The sequence below is a fragment of the Zootoca vivipara genome, chromosome 2, assembly GCF_963506605.1.
Source record: "Zootoca vivipara chromosome 2, rZooViv1.1, whole genome shotgun sequence".
Lineage (NCBI taxonomy): Eukaryota > Metazoa > Chordata > Lepidosauria > Squamata > Lacertidae > Zootoca > Zootoca vivipara.
In genome coordinates, this window is record NC_083277.1 from 77,441,088 (window position 1) to 77,455,343 (window position 14,256).

A 14,256-nucleotide genomic window follows, 5' to 3' on the forward strand; every position below is an offset into this window, starting at 1 on the left:
CTATAAGGAAATCTTTTAAAACCTTTTATAAACACAAACTTTTATAAGCTTAGTCACGACAATGCCAAGTAATCCTGCTTTGTCATTTTTTAAAAATGCTGCTCTCAAAAGTAAAAATCATAACGACTACACACCCTTTAGGTCTGCATGTTCAAAGTATACGTCTATAGTGGTGCCGACAGACAGGAGTGCATGATCCCATTTCCCCTTCTGTGCTCATTCATTGTATGTCTAAGTAACATGTACAGTGGTGCCTTGACTTATGAATTTAATCCGTTCCGAAGGCACCTTCGTAGGTCGAAAAATTCGTAAGTCGAAAAACGCCATTGGAAACGTGATTTCCCATAGGAACGCATTGGAAACGGAAAAATTCATGAGTCGAAGCAACCCCATCTAAAAGTTCGTAAGTCGAAAAATCCCTATCTAAAACTACCGTGGTTTTCTTTCGGATGTCGAGACATTCGTAAGTCGAGGTACCACTATATAAGTCCTAATGGTGAATAAGAACATAGGAAGCTTCCTTATACTGAATCAGGCTTCTGGTCCATCTAGCTCAGCTTTTTCTAACATGACTGAGAGAAGTTGTTGAGGATTTCAGACAGGAGGCTTTTCCTGCCCTATCTGGATGTCAGGGATTGAATCTAAGAAACTTTGTGTTAAAAGCACTAGCTATAGCATTGAGCTAAAGCCTCCCACCACCCTGTCTCTCAAATACTGTGGTGATGTTTGTGATAGAATGAGGCCCTGTAAATTGTGGAGATTTTGCAGAGAAACACATAGATATTCTCTGCTTTAGACCTGGTCTGACCTATGAAATGAAGTGGGTTTAAAAACTGCATGCTGGTGGATTTTATTAGAATATATTACTGAAGTCCTATCAATGACGGCTGATCATGCTCAGGCCTGTTATGCAATCTATCTCACTTAAGGAGAATAAATTTCACCCGTGGGAAGGCAGAGAACAGGGATCTCTCAGCTTTGACTTCTGTCAGGATTTTAATCAAATCTTATTCTCTCCTGCCTCCTCACTCCCCGCCCCCATCCTACATAATGCATGTGGTATATTTCTGGAATGCACAGTACAATATAATTATACTATAATAAACATATCTAGGTTAAACATAAAGCATCAAAAAAAGTTAAATAAGCTCATTACAAACTCCTGGCAGCAAAAGACTACATAATAATCTAATTAGAGCAATTACTACTAGCCACACACACAATCCTCTTGCATCCACAAAAAAGTGCTAATGAGCTTGCAAGGTTACTACTGCACAGTGAAGAAGCAGATCCTAGTTCTAAAACCTAGACAGTTTACCCAGTGAACTAGCCCTGAGCCTTTTGAGTAGCTAATTGATTGCTTGTGGGTGTTTAAGTAGGGAGAATTCAGCAGATAAAGAGTGTCATTCTATGGTTTGTGGAAACTACAGAAACCTTTGAGGCTGCATTTCATCCAATATGCGAAATGCTCTTGAAATTATGCATCAGATCATATGACATAGCAGTTTCCTATTTATAGGATTTTCCTATGAGCAAAGAAAATAAGTCACTTTGAAAGTGCAGCAACAACCAAAGTTTGTCCATGATAAAACTAGGGAATTGGCCAACTTTTGACGAAACTACCAGCACGACACTGAGCGGGTGGCGCTGTGGATTAAACCACAGAGCCTAGGGCTTGCCGATCAGAAGGTTGGCGGTTCGAATCCCCGCGACGGGGTGAGCTCCCGTTGCTTGGTCCCTGCTCCTGCCAACCTTGCAGTTAGAAAGCACATCAAAGTGCAAGTAGATAAATAGGTACCGCTACAGCGGGAAGGTAAATGGCATTTCCGTGCGCTGCTCTGGTTCGCCAGAAGCAGTTTTGTCATGCTGGCCACATGACCTGGGAGCTGTACGCCGGCTCCCTTGGCCAATAACGTGAGTTGAGCACCACAACCCCGGAGTCGGTCACAACTGGACCTAATGGTCAGGGGTCCCTTTACTTTTACATTTACCAGCACAACACTGAGCAGGCTGCAACATGATGGAGAACATGTGGTACTCCTTTAACATTCCTAACATTCCTACCATAAGCCTTACAGTATAGATAGAAAACAAGCCAGTGTATGTTCCCTTTACTTCCTGTTAGAGGCAAATGGAGTGAATTTGTCCTGAATTTGCATGGCATTTTGCATATTGAGAGCTTGGAATGTGGCAGCAAATGATAAGCTGTTTTAAGTTCAAAGAAAGGCATCAAACACCCTTGTTGGTATGTAAGATACTGTGCATCCAAATTACCCTGCAGTACCTCAGGAGGAGGCTTAATCCCATTGCTCTTATTTGTGACTATCCCAATGCATGACATTCTGTTAGGGAGAAGTCTCTCTCAAGTGCTTTGAAGAGAAACAGGCAGACACTGTGTTGCTTCCTGTTGGGTCTGGGATTTATTGTTAAGTATAGGGCTGCTGCTTCTGCATCAATACAGCAGAAATATTTATCCACTGAAACTAAGAAGCAGGCAGTTCCAAAGGATATACTGTATGTCCCTCAAGTACATAAGAAGAGACCAAAAGTCCATCTAGGGCAGGGGTAGGCAACCTAAGGCCCATGGACCGGATGCGGCCCAATCGCCTTCTCAATCCGGCCCGCGGACAGTCTGGGAATCAGTGTGTTTTTACATGAGTAGAATGTGTCCTTTTATTAAAAATGCATCTCTGGGTTATTTGTGGGGCCTGCCTGGTGCTTTTATATGAGTAGAATGTGTCCTTTTATTAAAAATGCATCTCTGGGTTATTTGTGGGGCATAGGAATTCGTTCATTTCCCCCCCAAAAATATAGTCCGGCCCACCACATGGTCTGAGGGATGGTGGACCGGCCCACGGCTGAAAAAGGTTGCTGACCCCTGATCTAGGGCAGCATCCTGTTTTCCCACAGCAACTAACCAGGTACCTCAAGAAAGGCTGCAATGAGAGCCCAAGGGCACTAGCCTTCTCACTATAGTAACTGTACAGGAGTTTAGTGCCCTGCTACATCTGAACTATTTAGCCACCATCTCTAATGTCCAATGATAGATCTACCCTCCGTGTATTTGTCTAATCCCCTTGCAGACCATCTAAGCAAGTGGCTTATCACCACATCTTGTAGCAGCAAGTTCCATAGTTTGTGAGGAATGGACCTCCTGAGAAGATGGTACCTGCAGGGGGTCCTCATCTACAGAGCATAGTGATTTGACTGGGAATATAAGGGGTGAGGTGATCTTTCGGGTATCCTAGTCCCAAGCTGTATAGAGCTTTATACACCAAAACTAGCCCCTTGAGCTAACGGGCAGTCAGTGTCATTCTTTAAACAGTTGGGTAAACAGTTACCCCAGTGCAGTCAAGCATCTTGCAGCAGTTGCAGCTTCCAGACCAAGATCAAGGTTATTAAATGTTTAATGTTTGCCTCTGTGAACAGGAGAGAGCACTGGAGCCCTTACAAGTCCCAATATTCTCAGCAGATAAATGAGCATGTATTCTAGTAAATCCTTTGGAACAAGCATAATTTTAAAACAAACACAAGCTTGAGAGCTAGCAATATACAGCCTATGCCATAATAATTATGGTTAAAATGAAAAAGTTCCAGATTTGTTTAGAAGCATATTAGCAGGCTACCAAGAAGTGCAGACATGAGCTGTAATAGCACACACCTAGGCTTCCGGTCCAGCGCTAGCGCCGATCGGCGGGGTTTTGTCTCGCGTCCGAGACGGCCCGCCTTCGCTGGGGGGGGGGGAGGGCAGAGAGAGCGACTCTGCGCCCCTTTGAACCCAGGGTCGAGCGTCCCTGGGGCGAATTTACTCAGCGGTGCCCCAAATTCGGACTCCCCAACTCTCCAGTAAGCTCTAGTAAGAGCCCCGGGGCGAGGAGGGTGGAAGTCGCGGGGGCCATTTTGAGTGTCAGCGTTACCCTGGCGGAGGGAAGCTCCGAGCCGGAGGCGGAGAGCGCTGGATTCTTCCAAAGAAGAAATTTAAAATAAAGACTGTAAGTAAGAATTCGAAAATATATTATTTGATTTTATTTCGGCACCGGGAGGAAGGAAAAAAAGAAACGGAAGCCACCTCCTCCCACCGGTATCTACATGACCCAGTTAAAAAGGGACCCAAGCCTTGATTTGAAGATTTATTTATAAAGACTCCTTCAAAGACTTTAAGAGAAAGGAGAGTTCTCCCCTGAAAGCAGGGCAAAAGGGGAGAAACAGTGTGCGGATTAAAACTCCCTGCAAAATGTGGAAATAAAGCTGAGAAAACCTATCCCTTCCTCGGAGCCAGCAGCCTGACAGATCAGCAAGTATATTAAGTATTTAGAGGAAAAGAAAGAAAGAAAGAAAAGAATTTATTATGAACTTTTTGGAACTTATATTTAAAACATCTGTTTGATTTTGAGAACTTATATTGCAGCCAGTTTGTTAAAATGGGGTTGGAAAAATAAACAGCGACCATTTCCCGCTCCCCCAAAACGGACACTGACCTTGGAAGGATTGAAAAAATGTCAACAAAAGAGTACTCAGCTGGGTTCCAACAAAATGTTTTGAGAATCTTGTGGGAAATGACTACTGGAAGGTACTATGAAGAAGCACAATCGCAGGAGACAATGCAACAACCGCAGATGGTGGATAGAAATAGCGACTTTTCTGTCGGAGACAATACGGAAATTGAACTGAAGGACAATGATAGCGACTGTGACAGGGACAGCACAAATGAAAAGGAAGTACAACACGAAGGAAAAGACAATTTGGTATTGGAAGACGGTTGGAGGAATATCCCTCCTTTGTGGGGGGAAAGACAGGATATGGTGGATTTACAGAATAAACACAAGGAAAAGAACAGTCAAAGAAGAGGAAAAACCCAGGGGGGGTACAAGGATGATTGGACTGTAAAACATTGGAAAAAGGGGGTGGGTTGAAGGAAAATTGGACATTTGATTAATAGGATTGATTAACAGGATTGAAAACTGGTCTGAAGACTACGAAGCTTGCTGTGATGGAGGGGGGTAGCTGGGAAAAGAGGAGGGGAAGGCGTATTGAGGATAGTTAATTATGGAATTGAAACTTAGTAGGAAAATTGGTCTAAAATTTATGGAGGTTTTTGGAGGGAAAAATTAGGCTAGGGAGGAAATTAGATTTGGAATAGGTAAAATCAAGACGGTATGAAATGATTAGTAAGGATGGAAGTTTTGAGAGGAATAAAAAAAAAAAGATTAATATAGTAAAATATTAGAAAACTGGTAAAGGAGAATTAATATGAAGACCGGGGTAGGGGGGAGGTAGGGGAAGCCAGAAAAACAATGATTATGGATAAAGATTTAATAAGGTATTTTTTCTTTTTCCTTTTTTCTTCTTTCTTTTTCTCTTTTTTCTATTTTTCATTTTTTTTTCCTACAGGACAGGCACGGAAAATAGTTGGGAGGATACCCTCCCTTACCCTCCCCAGGCTCTTGGGGCTCTCTGGTGGCAGGGGAGGGCTCTGAGGGGTGGGGAGGGGGGTGGGGATAAACCCAACTATAAAATGGATTGTCTCCGTCGATTCGCCGCGCATGGGTGGCTCTAGTGGCAGAAGAGGGCCCGTGGGGGGTGGTGGAGGGAGGGAATTAATTTGTTATATATGTTGTCCTTGTGTGTAAAATCAATAAAATATAATTTAAAAAAAAAAATAGCACACACCTGGGATGGGAAACCTGTGGCCCTCCAGTTGTTGCTGGACTCCAGCTCCCATCAGCCACAGCTAGCATGGCCAATGAGATGTTGGGACTTGAGAGTCCAACAGGGAGATTCACAGCCCTGATTTAAGTCTTCAGGTGTTGTATATCAACCTAAGCATTTCAAAACAATACACCAAACCCAAATGAAAGCTGTCCAAGTCCTAAACTGTTGGCACAGAAATCACTAGTTCTGAATATTCCATGAGAGCTCATTTGAACAAGTACCTTCTGTACATTTGCTTGACGTGACAGGTTCTTTCAGGGAGGAGGATAGTGTGCCAATTAGTTTGTGCACAGATTCAAGTGGAAAAGATTTCTTTGCCTGACAACCTTCCTTGACATAATGCTTCCTGGTGATCTTTCCTACTTGCTTAGAGACTTCCTCCTCCTCAGACTAAAAAAGAGAGGTGAAAGGGTACATAGACCTTGACTGCTCAACACCTGCCAATACCCAACACCTGTGTGTGTTGGATTAGTTGAAGCTGGAAGGTCATGACGTAAAAGTCAAACAAAAGCTAGGGATTAGCACTGGTCTGGGTCAGTAACGAAGTAATTCTGCATATGCTTTATAACCCTCTAAGTAAGAATTTGTTGACTAAGCACTATCTGAGGCTGCATTCACACAGCACTTTATTCCATTTCCCTGATGTTTCCCTAAATGTTAATTTCCGCATTATATTTCAGGCTTCACATGACGTAAAAGCCAGTTCTCTCTAAGGGCTCACTTCCATGTTATTCGATTCCCTTAACCCAGAAAATCGTGGCAGTAAAATGACAAAATTTGCGGCCATGTACAGTTCTTTCCTACTGCTTTCAGAAGGAAACACACGTGTACAGAAAGGGTGGCGAAGTAGCAACATCATCCAACAACATTTGTTGTACCACACCATACCCACCGTTGTGAATGAAATTTAGCACAACTTCCTGGTATAGCAATCAAATAGCCACAGTTCCATAATGTCGCAGGTACTCAGTGGAAAACGAACATTAGCAAACAAGAGAGAAGCACTAATATTCTAATCAGGGAAACTAACACAACATTCCGTGTGTCAGAGTGCACCCTGAATCTTTGGCCACACTGCATGAAGGACTGGCATGTTTGTTATGAAGCTTTGGACAAAGAGCTTGCCTTTCTAAAACTTGTAACACTTGAGAAAAGAGATAAGTTTTGCAGTAGATCAAAAGTTGGATTTGCATTTGGAGACATGAATTCAAATTCCAGATCTGCTTTGACAAGTTAGCACTGAGAGTAGAATGGAAATAACTGTGTCTTAGTTCATAAGGTGGCTTGATGAGTCAGTGCATCTTGCTATTAACCAGAAGGTTGGTGGCTTGAGCCCACTTAGGGGTGACTGTGGACTGGATTCCTACATTGCAAGGGGTTGGACTAGATGACCCCCAGGATCCCTCCCAGCTGTACAATTGTAAGGCCGAGCAGAACTTGTTTTAAAAATGTAAATTAGAAGTGCTATGTAGAAAGTAAATCTAGAGATTTATACCTTATTCCATTAGCTACAATGCACCTTCACCCTACCCACCTTGGGTTACCCTTTAACCATCTGTGAATACATATATCGGAACTCACTCATGCACAATTTGAGCATGTTATTATGATGGTATGTAAAAAAATGTTCAGGAATACTTGACTGAGGCAATATGAACTATTAGAGCATCTTTCTCAGAGGTGCTCCTGTGATTCATTACCAAAAGCTGCCCCTGAGGGAAGCAGAACTGATGCCACTATACAGTGGTACCTTGGGTTACAGATGCTTCAGGTTACAGACTCCACTAACCCAGAAATAGTACCTCAGTTTAAGAACTTTGCTTCAGGATGAGAACAGAAATTGCGCGGCGGCAGCGGGAGGCCCCATTAGCTAAAGTGGTACCTCAGGTTAAGAACAGTTTCAGGTTAAGAATGGACCTCCAGAACGAATTAAGTTTGTAACCCGATGTACCACTGTATTCCTCTCCCTCCCAGAATCATAGAATTGTAAAGTTGGAAGGGATTCAGAGGGTCATCTAGTCCAAACCCCTGCAATGCAGGAATCTTAACTAAAGCACCCATGACAGATGGCTATTGAACCTCCGCTTAAAATTCTCCAATGAAGGGGAGCCCACAGCCTACTGAGGGAGACCATTCCACTGCTGAAATGCTCTTTTTGTCAGAAAGTTCTTCCCGATGTTTAGAGCAGTAGTGATGGTTGATTTCATGGACCATTCGGGCACACTTTATTTACCATGCCCCTCATGGTAGGATTCATGGCAATACTTTTCACATTGCCTAGAAGGGCAGCAGGAAAAGGGCACTGCAGGTGGGTGAGCTCTCCAGAGCACTTGTTCATCTTCTACGTTGTTCTCCTTTTTATGCTCCATCCCACTACTCACATCCTTGCACAAGCAGATTGGCAGAGAAAGCAAACTACTGCAGAAGACCATGGAACTCCGTGTAGGCCCATTTCACTGCTCCCTGCCCTGGCTTTGGTAGGCCTGGACCACTGGTTGCTTTCCCACTAGGCTCTGAGCTGAGCATGTGCATGAGCATGAACAAGGCCAGCTCCAGCACATGGCTGGGTCAGTCATCCACCAGACCCCCCCCCAAAAAAAACCCAGCAAAGGCTTGCTGCCAATCTTAATTTCCACAAAGCACACAGGAAAATCTGAGGCAACATGAGAGCGTTCTCAGCTGGCATTTCCTGTACACACCCTACGTTAAAAGCACATCCCCCTGCCTACAGTTGCCAGCCTCCTTAACAAACTGCAGTTCCCAGGATTCTTTGAGGGGGGAGAATGTGCTTTAAAGCCAGTGTGGTGTAGTGGGTAGGAGCGGTAGACTTGTAATCTGGTGAACTGGGTTCGCGTCTCCGCTCTTCCACATGCAGCTGCTGGGTGACCTTGGACTAGTCACACTTCTCTGAAGTCTCTCAGCCCCACCCACCTCACAGAGTGTTTGTTGTGGCAGAGGAAGGGAAAGGAGAATGTTAGCTGTTTTGAGACTCCTTCGGTAGTGATAAAGCAGGATATCAAATCCAAACTCTTCTTCTTCTTTAAATGTAGGTTGCATATGCGGCATTAAGAGGGACCATTGGAGCCAATACTGCAGGATATCAGTGTACCAGGGACATGAGGGTAAAGTAATGCAGGATAGCCATTATGTCCCCAGATTACTCCAAACCCAAACACAGATGTCCCATAAGTACTTTGCTTTGACAGATGGAAAATCTCAGATTTCAAGTGGGAAAATCTTAAGCAGTATGGCAGGGTTTTGGTTTTTTTAACTGCTTCTATTGCATAAAACATTCACATTTCCTTTCTGCATGCTTTCATTTTTCAGACATGTGGATTAATGCACGTTCACACTTTACGCTATATGTAAATAGTTGACTAAAGTTATTGTTCCCCACCCACCCACGCACCCTCAGGCAGGACTGTAATAAACCCCCAGCTTCTCACAGTGTTCAAGGCAACTTACAGTAGACCAACTCATTCACATAATGGACGGGATTCAGACTTTGCTCCCAGTGGCTGAGGGAGTGGAGGCTGTCTTTTGATAATTCCCCTTCCCTCTGTAGCCTCAAGCAACACTCTTCCATTGTTCCAGAGGGCTGGGGAACCTTCTGGACCAGGGGTGGGAGCTTGTGCTGGGGGCTGCAGGGGGAAGGAGATTGCCAGTAGTCTTGTCAGCCTCTCCTTTCTCCTCCAGTGGGATCCCTCTGTTTGATAAAAAAGCTCTCTGTGGCTAAGAGGGAGTCTTTATGTCTGCAGCAAGTTAAGTCAGTATTCTGCCGGACAGGCAGTACTCAGCTAAATAAGGGAGCAAGCAGAATGGCAGCAGAATGGCTTCTGTGTGTGCAGCGGGCAGGGAGGAAGTCCCATTGCACAAGTAGAAGTTCTGCTTGTGCAAATCGCTCCCAGATGTCTGGAAGAAGACCTCTGAAGGCAGCCCTGTTTAGGGAAGTTTTTAATGTTTGATGGACTACTGTAGTTTAGTATTTTGTTGGAAGCCGCCCAGAGTGGCTGGGGAAACCCACCCAGATGGGCAGGGTATAAATAATAAATAATAATAATAATAATAATAATAATAATAATAATAATAATTATTTATTACTACTATATTGCATAAAACACATTATATTTACTCATAAACAGACATTGCCACAAGTTCGCCCAGAGACAGATTTTGAGCTTGGTGCAGCCAAATCGTACTCCACTGGAAGGCCATGCTGTTGACTCTGTTCCATTGTAATCAGGACTATTTTAATTTAGCTGGATCATCATTACGTATTTCCCTCTTTCACTAGTTAGGCAATTTGTGTCACTTTTTTGTATGCAACTTAATACTGGCCTTTCAGTTTGGGAAGTGGTATGTGATAACTATAGCTGACCCATTTGACATTTGTGTCATGCTTTGTAGGTGTTACTTTGTGATCAGGGCATGTAGCTCACTGATATTAAAGAGCAGGCAAGCAAATGTTGCCATGTTCGCCCCTTTGAGTAAGAATTTGTTGTGCTAGTTCCCCACCCCCACCAGCCTGCAGAAAGTTAAATCTCCAGATCTTGAGCTGTTGTCAGAAGAACATCACAATAATCCATTTTGTTCTTATTTGTTTTGGCAGTTACTGTCAAACAATACACACAGTTTTTACAAACAAATATTTTATTAAAAAATACTTCCCTGCATGTGCCCTTAATGAAACTGTAACCAAAATATGCAGAATAAAAATATCAAGCGACAGTGTTTTCTTTGTCGTCATAATACATAAAGGTCCCCTTGGCAACCTTGCCAGAGAGCATTTGTTAGGGTTGCAATCCTTTACCCACTTATCTCAGAGTAAAGCCCATTGAACTTAATGCGACTTACCTATGAGTAAACATGTACAGGATTGCACTGCAAAACTGCCCCAAGTTTATGCTTTACAGTATTGTATAAGAAAGGTGTACATAAATTAACCTTCAGGTTAAAAAAAAAAGAATGCCCTCTTTGTGTTAATACCGTGGACAGAGATTGTTTAAGAACTGTAAAATAAAAAGACTTCTTTTTCCCCCTTGGAAAATGCACTAGCAACCAACATGAAAGATTCTTAGGTTGTCATAAAATAGCAGTGTTGAAACTTGGCGAGTACATAGAAATTTTACCTTTCCACACAAACACCATGCTAGGATTTAGATACATTGTCTTGTTTTAACAGCATTGTGCAGCAATCATATTTTGTCCTTAAGCTCACACATTTGCAACCTACACAACAAAATAATCAGTGACAACTTCTATGTCAGGTTGGCTACCTGGACTAACCATGGCTGCAAACTGAGTTTTAGATTTATTTATTAAATACCAGTAGTGGTAATGGGTTTTGAAACAGACCCAAACTATCAATTCCTGTTCTGAAATCTTTTTACCCTCACATCTGTAAACATAAAAGATTAAAGGCCAGGCTTTTAAATACACATTTTATTAAGAAGGAATAGAAGTTTCTAGTACTTCCTACCCTTTGTTACACTTTCCCCCATTAAGTGTTGTTATATCATGTTTCACAGAACCATCAGAATGCATGTACATATTCTGAAGAAAGTAGCAGATCTCATGGACATGATTCGGTCAATGTTAAGTGCTTTTAAATCCCATTGGTTTCAGCTGAGGAGAATCATCAGCTCTCCAATGGAAAATAAATGAGATTTAAAAATATTTGCCAATGACCGGATCATGCCTTATGTTTTCAGTTAAGCAAGAAAGCAGAATCAAGACCATTTCATGAAGCTTTAGTCATTTCCCCCCCTTTGTATGGTGACCAAGCAACAGAAGGGTAGCTTTTCCAAGGCAGTCTTAGGTGTAAAGTGATGATTCCATTCTGTTTTAATGGCAGAAAGTATTGAAGCAGTGATTACTATGGAGTTAAAAATGAAATGCTGTCCTGTACAGATCCTAAGACAAGCGGAAGTCTGCTGTTAATCATGGCTGTACAGTGCAGCTTGAAGCCTCTGTGGTCTATGAATACCACTACCTGAAAACATTGGCCGTGACAGAGATACCCTTTTGGTGTATCTTAACATAAATCGAAAGAAGTGAGGGGTCTAATGTGAAGCACCTTTCCCGACAAAATTTTCTCTCCCTGTATCCTTACACTTTCCCCTCTTTTCACAAGACCTTCCTCTGTTTACACCTCAGTTCCCTCTCTGGAATATAGAGTATTATTTGCAGCAAGACTGTTGTAAAAGCTGCTGTTGAACTGGTTGAGAACTGAGCTGCCATAGCCAAGATGACCAGAGGACATGGAATTGGACCATGGCTCTCCACTGCCATGGCTGGAGATGTTGGCAAGAGGGGTGTATGAGTTGAAGCCTACCACGTTCTGTCCCATTTTGTCACCAGCATCGGTGCCAAGTCCTAGGGCCACTGAGCGGCTGACTGAATTGGACCCATTCACATAAGCTGTCATGCTGGACAGGAAGTTGTTGAGGCAGGGAGTGGTGGACGATGGTGGTGGAGAAGATCTCTTGTCAGGGGAGTTCTCTGTTCCAGAAGATGAGTTCTCCAGCATGTCTTGGTGCTCTGCCGCCGCCTTGGGGCTGCCAGTTAAGGCGCTGTCCTCCGATTTGTCAGAAGCAAGAGACGCTGTGCTGGCGCTGCAGTCAGACTTCTTCTTCCTCTTCCGCCGAAAGTTTCCATTGTCAAACATCTTCTCACAGTTCGGATCCAGAGTCCAGTAATTGCCCTTCCCTGTTAGAACAAGAGCAGCAGAATGTAAATATAAATCACAGCCAACAAAGAGATGGTTCTCAGGGCTTATTCTGGCTTGGATTCAGAAAAAGCAACACATTGAGAAACACCCTTTAAGAAAGACAGAGATTCTCTGCTTGTGTTCAAATCTGTCCAGATCCTTATAACCACCCCCTGCCCAGGCTTTCTTTAGGTAAACTTAAGCTGAACTTTTACTTCAATGCAACTTCGTATTTCAGTCCTAATAGCCCACTCCACTCCCCCTCCCCCCAAAAAACACTTTACAAACCCTTCATTAACATCAGCAGATTTTACTGAGACAAGGCACTATTTCCCTCAGGCAAGACAGCAAGCAGGCAGAGTGATTGTGTCCCCCAGTAACACCCAACAGGAAATCAGCCCTGAAAGTGAGTTCCTTAAAAAAACAGCTCGTATTTTTATAATCAAGGCAAAGGAACTAATGAATTCTATGCCACCTATGGACCAGACACCCCCGCCCCCCAAAAACCAGCCCTGGTTGCTTGTGTGATCTTTAATCAGCAAGGAAAGAATTTCACAGCACGGAAAAGATTATCAATTGCCAATGTCTGTTAAAGTCATAGGATCAAGGGTCAATGAAGAAGTTGACAAACCTACTAAGGGTATTCAATTGCTGCTATGAATGGCAATTTGGAAGGGAGGGAGCCTATAGAAAATAGGGAATGTAGAATCTTACAAAAAAATTATTTTAGACACATCACCAAATTCAAAAAGCAAACAATTTTTTCTCCCACACCCTGGCACCCCAATAACTTTATTTCCTTGGTGGTAACCAAACAAACAGGTATTGGGGAGTATTTTAGGATTATCAAGTGGTGAAGGAGAGGACAAATAGCATAGCTACCATTCAAGGTTTCATAGGACTCTGCCTCTGCTTTGCTGGAAACTGGATCAGAATCACATTTAGCCTACTAGATACCTAGATACCTATGGGCGATTGTCCTCTTAAGGGAGCCTGAGGGGTGAAATTATTATTTAAAAGTCTTCTTACCTGGGTCATCTTCATCCCGGGGCACCTTCTTGAAGCAGTCATTGAGAGACAAGTTGTGCCGTATGGAATTCTGCCAACCAGCTTTGCTTTTGTTGTAGAATGGGAAGTTGTCAGCAACATACTGATAGATTTGACTGAGGGTCAGTCTCTTGTCCGGGGCTCCGTGGATGGCCATGGCAATGAGCGCAGAATAGGAATAAGGTGGCCTGACCAGCTTCATCAGCTCTTCTTGAGAAGGCATTGGGAGCCAGCCCATTTCATTCCCTGGCAAGCCGTGCATGTTAGGCAAGAACTGCCTTTGCATCCCATAGGCTGGTGGGATGTATGGGCTGCCATTGGTTCCCGGTAGGTAAGGTGGACTGTTAATGGAAGGTCCATTTAACCACAAGTAAGGGTTGGGTGTAGCATTGTAGTCCCCTGTTTCAAAGTTTGTAGGCCTCTGTGGACTAGGAATATTCTGTGGATGAAATAAATTTTCATAGTAGATATTCATTTCAGGAGGCTCCTGCCCAATGTTAGGAAATTGCGGGCTGCAGCGGTGTGGTGAGTGTATCTGTGGATCAAATGAGCTCATAATCTAGCTCTGGCAGTTGACCAAGTTTCAACACACCTGTGTTACTCCTTTCCCTGAGACAGGTGCATCATCTGTGCTGGCTAGCTCTGGTACTTATACACCTGTAATGTTTAGGTTTCCCTTCCAAGGCTCAGCCTAGTGCATCCTGATAGGCTGGAGATCAGGGTGATATCCCTTTTTTGGAATGCTGACAGCCCAAGCCAGTAATAGATGTCACATTAACCAAATTTGA

General features: G+C 43.3%; 2 protein-coding genes across 2 annotated transcripts in view; one reads left to right on the top strand and one right to left on the bottom strand.

The window, feature by feature from the left end:
- The window catches only part of KCNMB1 (potassium calcium-activated channel subfamily M regulatory beta subunit 1), a 312,631-nt gene that overhangs the window by 213,858 nt on the left and 84,517 nt on the right, over positions 1-14,256 (top strand). The window lies entirely within an intron of this gene.
- FOXI1 (forkhead box I1) lies at positions 8,779-14,081 on the bottom strand. Its single transcript, XM_035107996.2, has 2 exons — positions 13,451-14,081; positions 8,779-12,420 (listed from the first exon to the last, which is right to left on the bottom strand). The coding sequence occupies exons 1-2, from the start codon at positions 14,022-14,024 to the stop codon at positions 11,858-11,860; spliced, it is 1,137 nt and encodes a 378-aa protein (XP_034963887.1). The 5' UTR covers positions 14,025-14,081; the 3' UTR covers positions 8,779-11,857.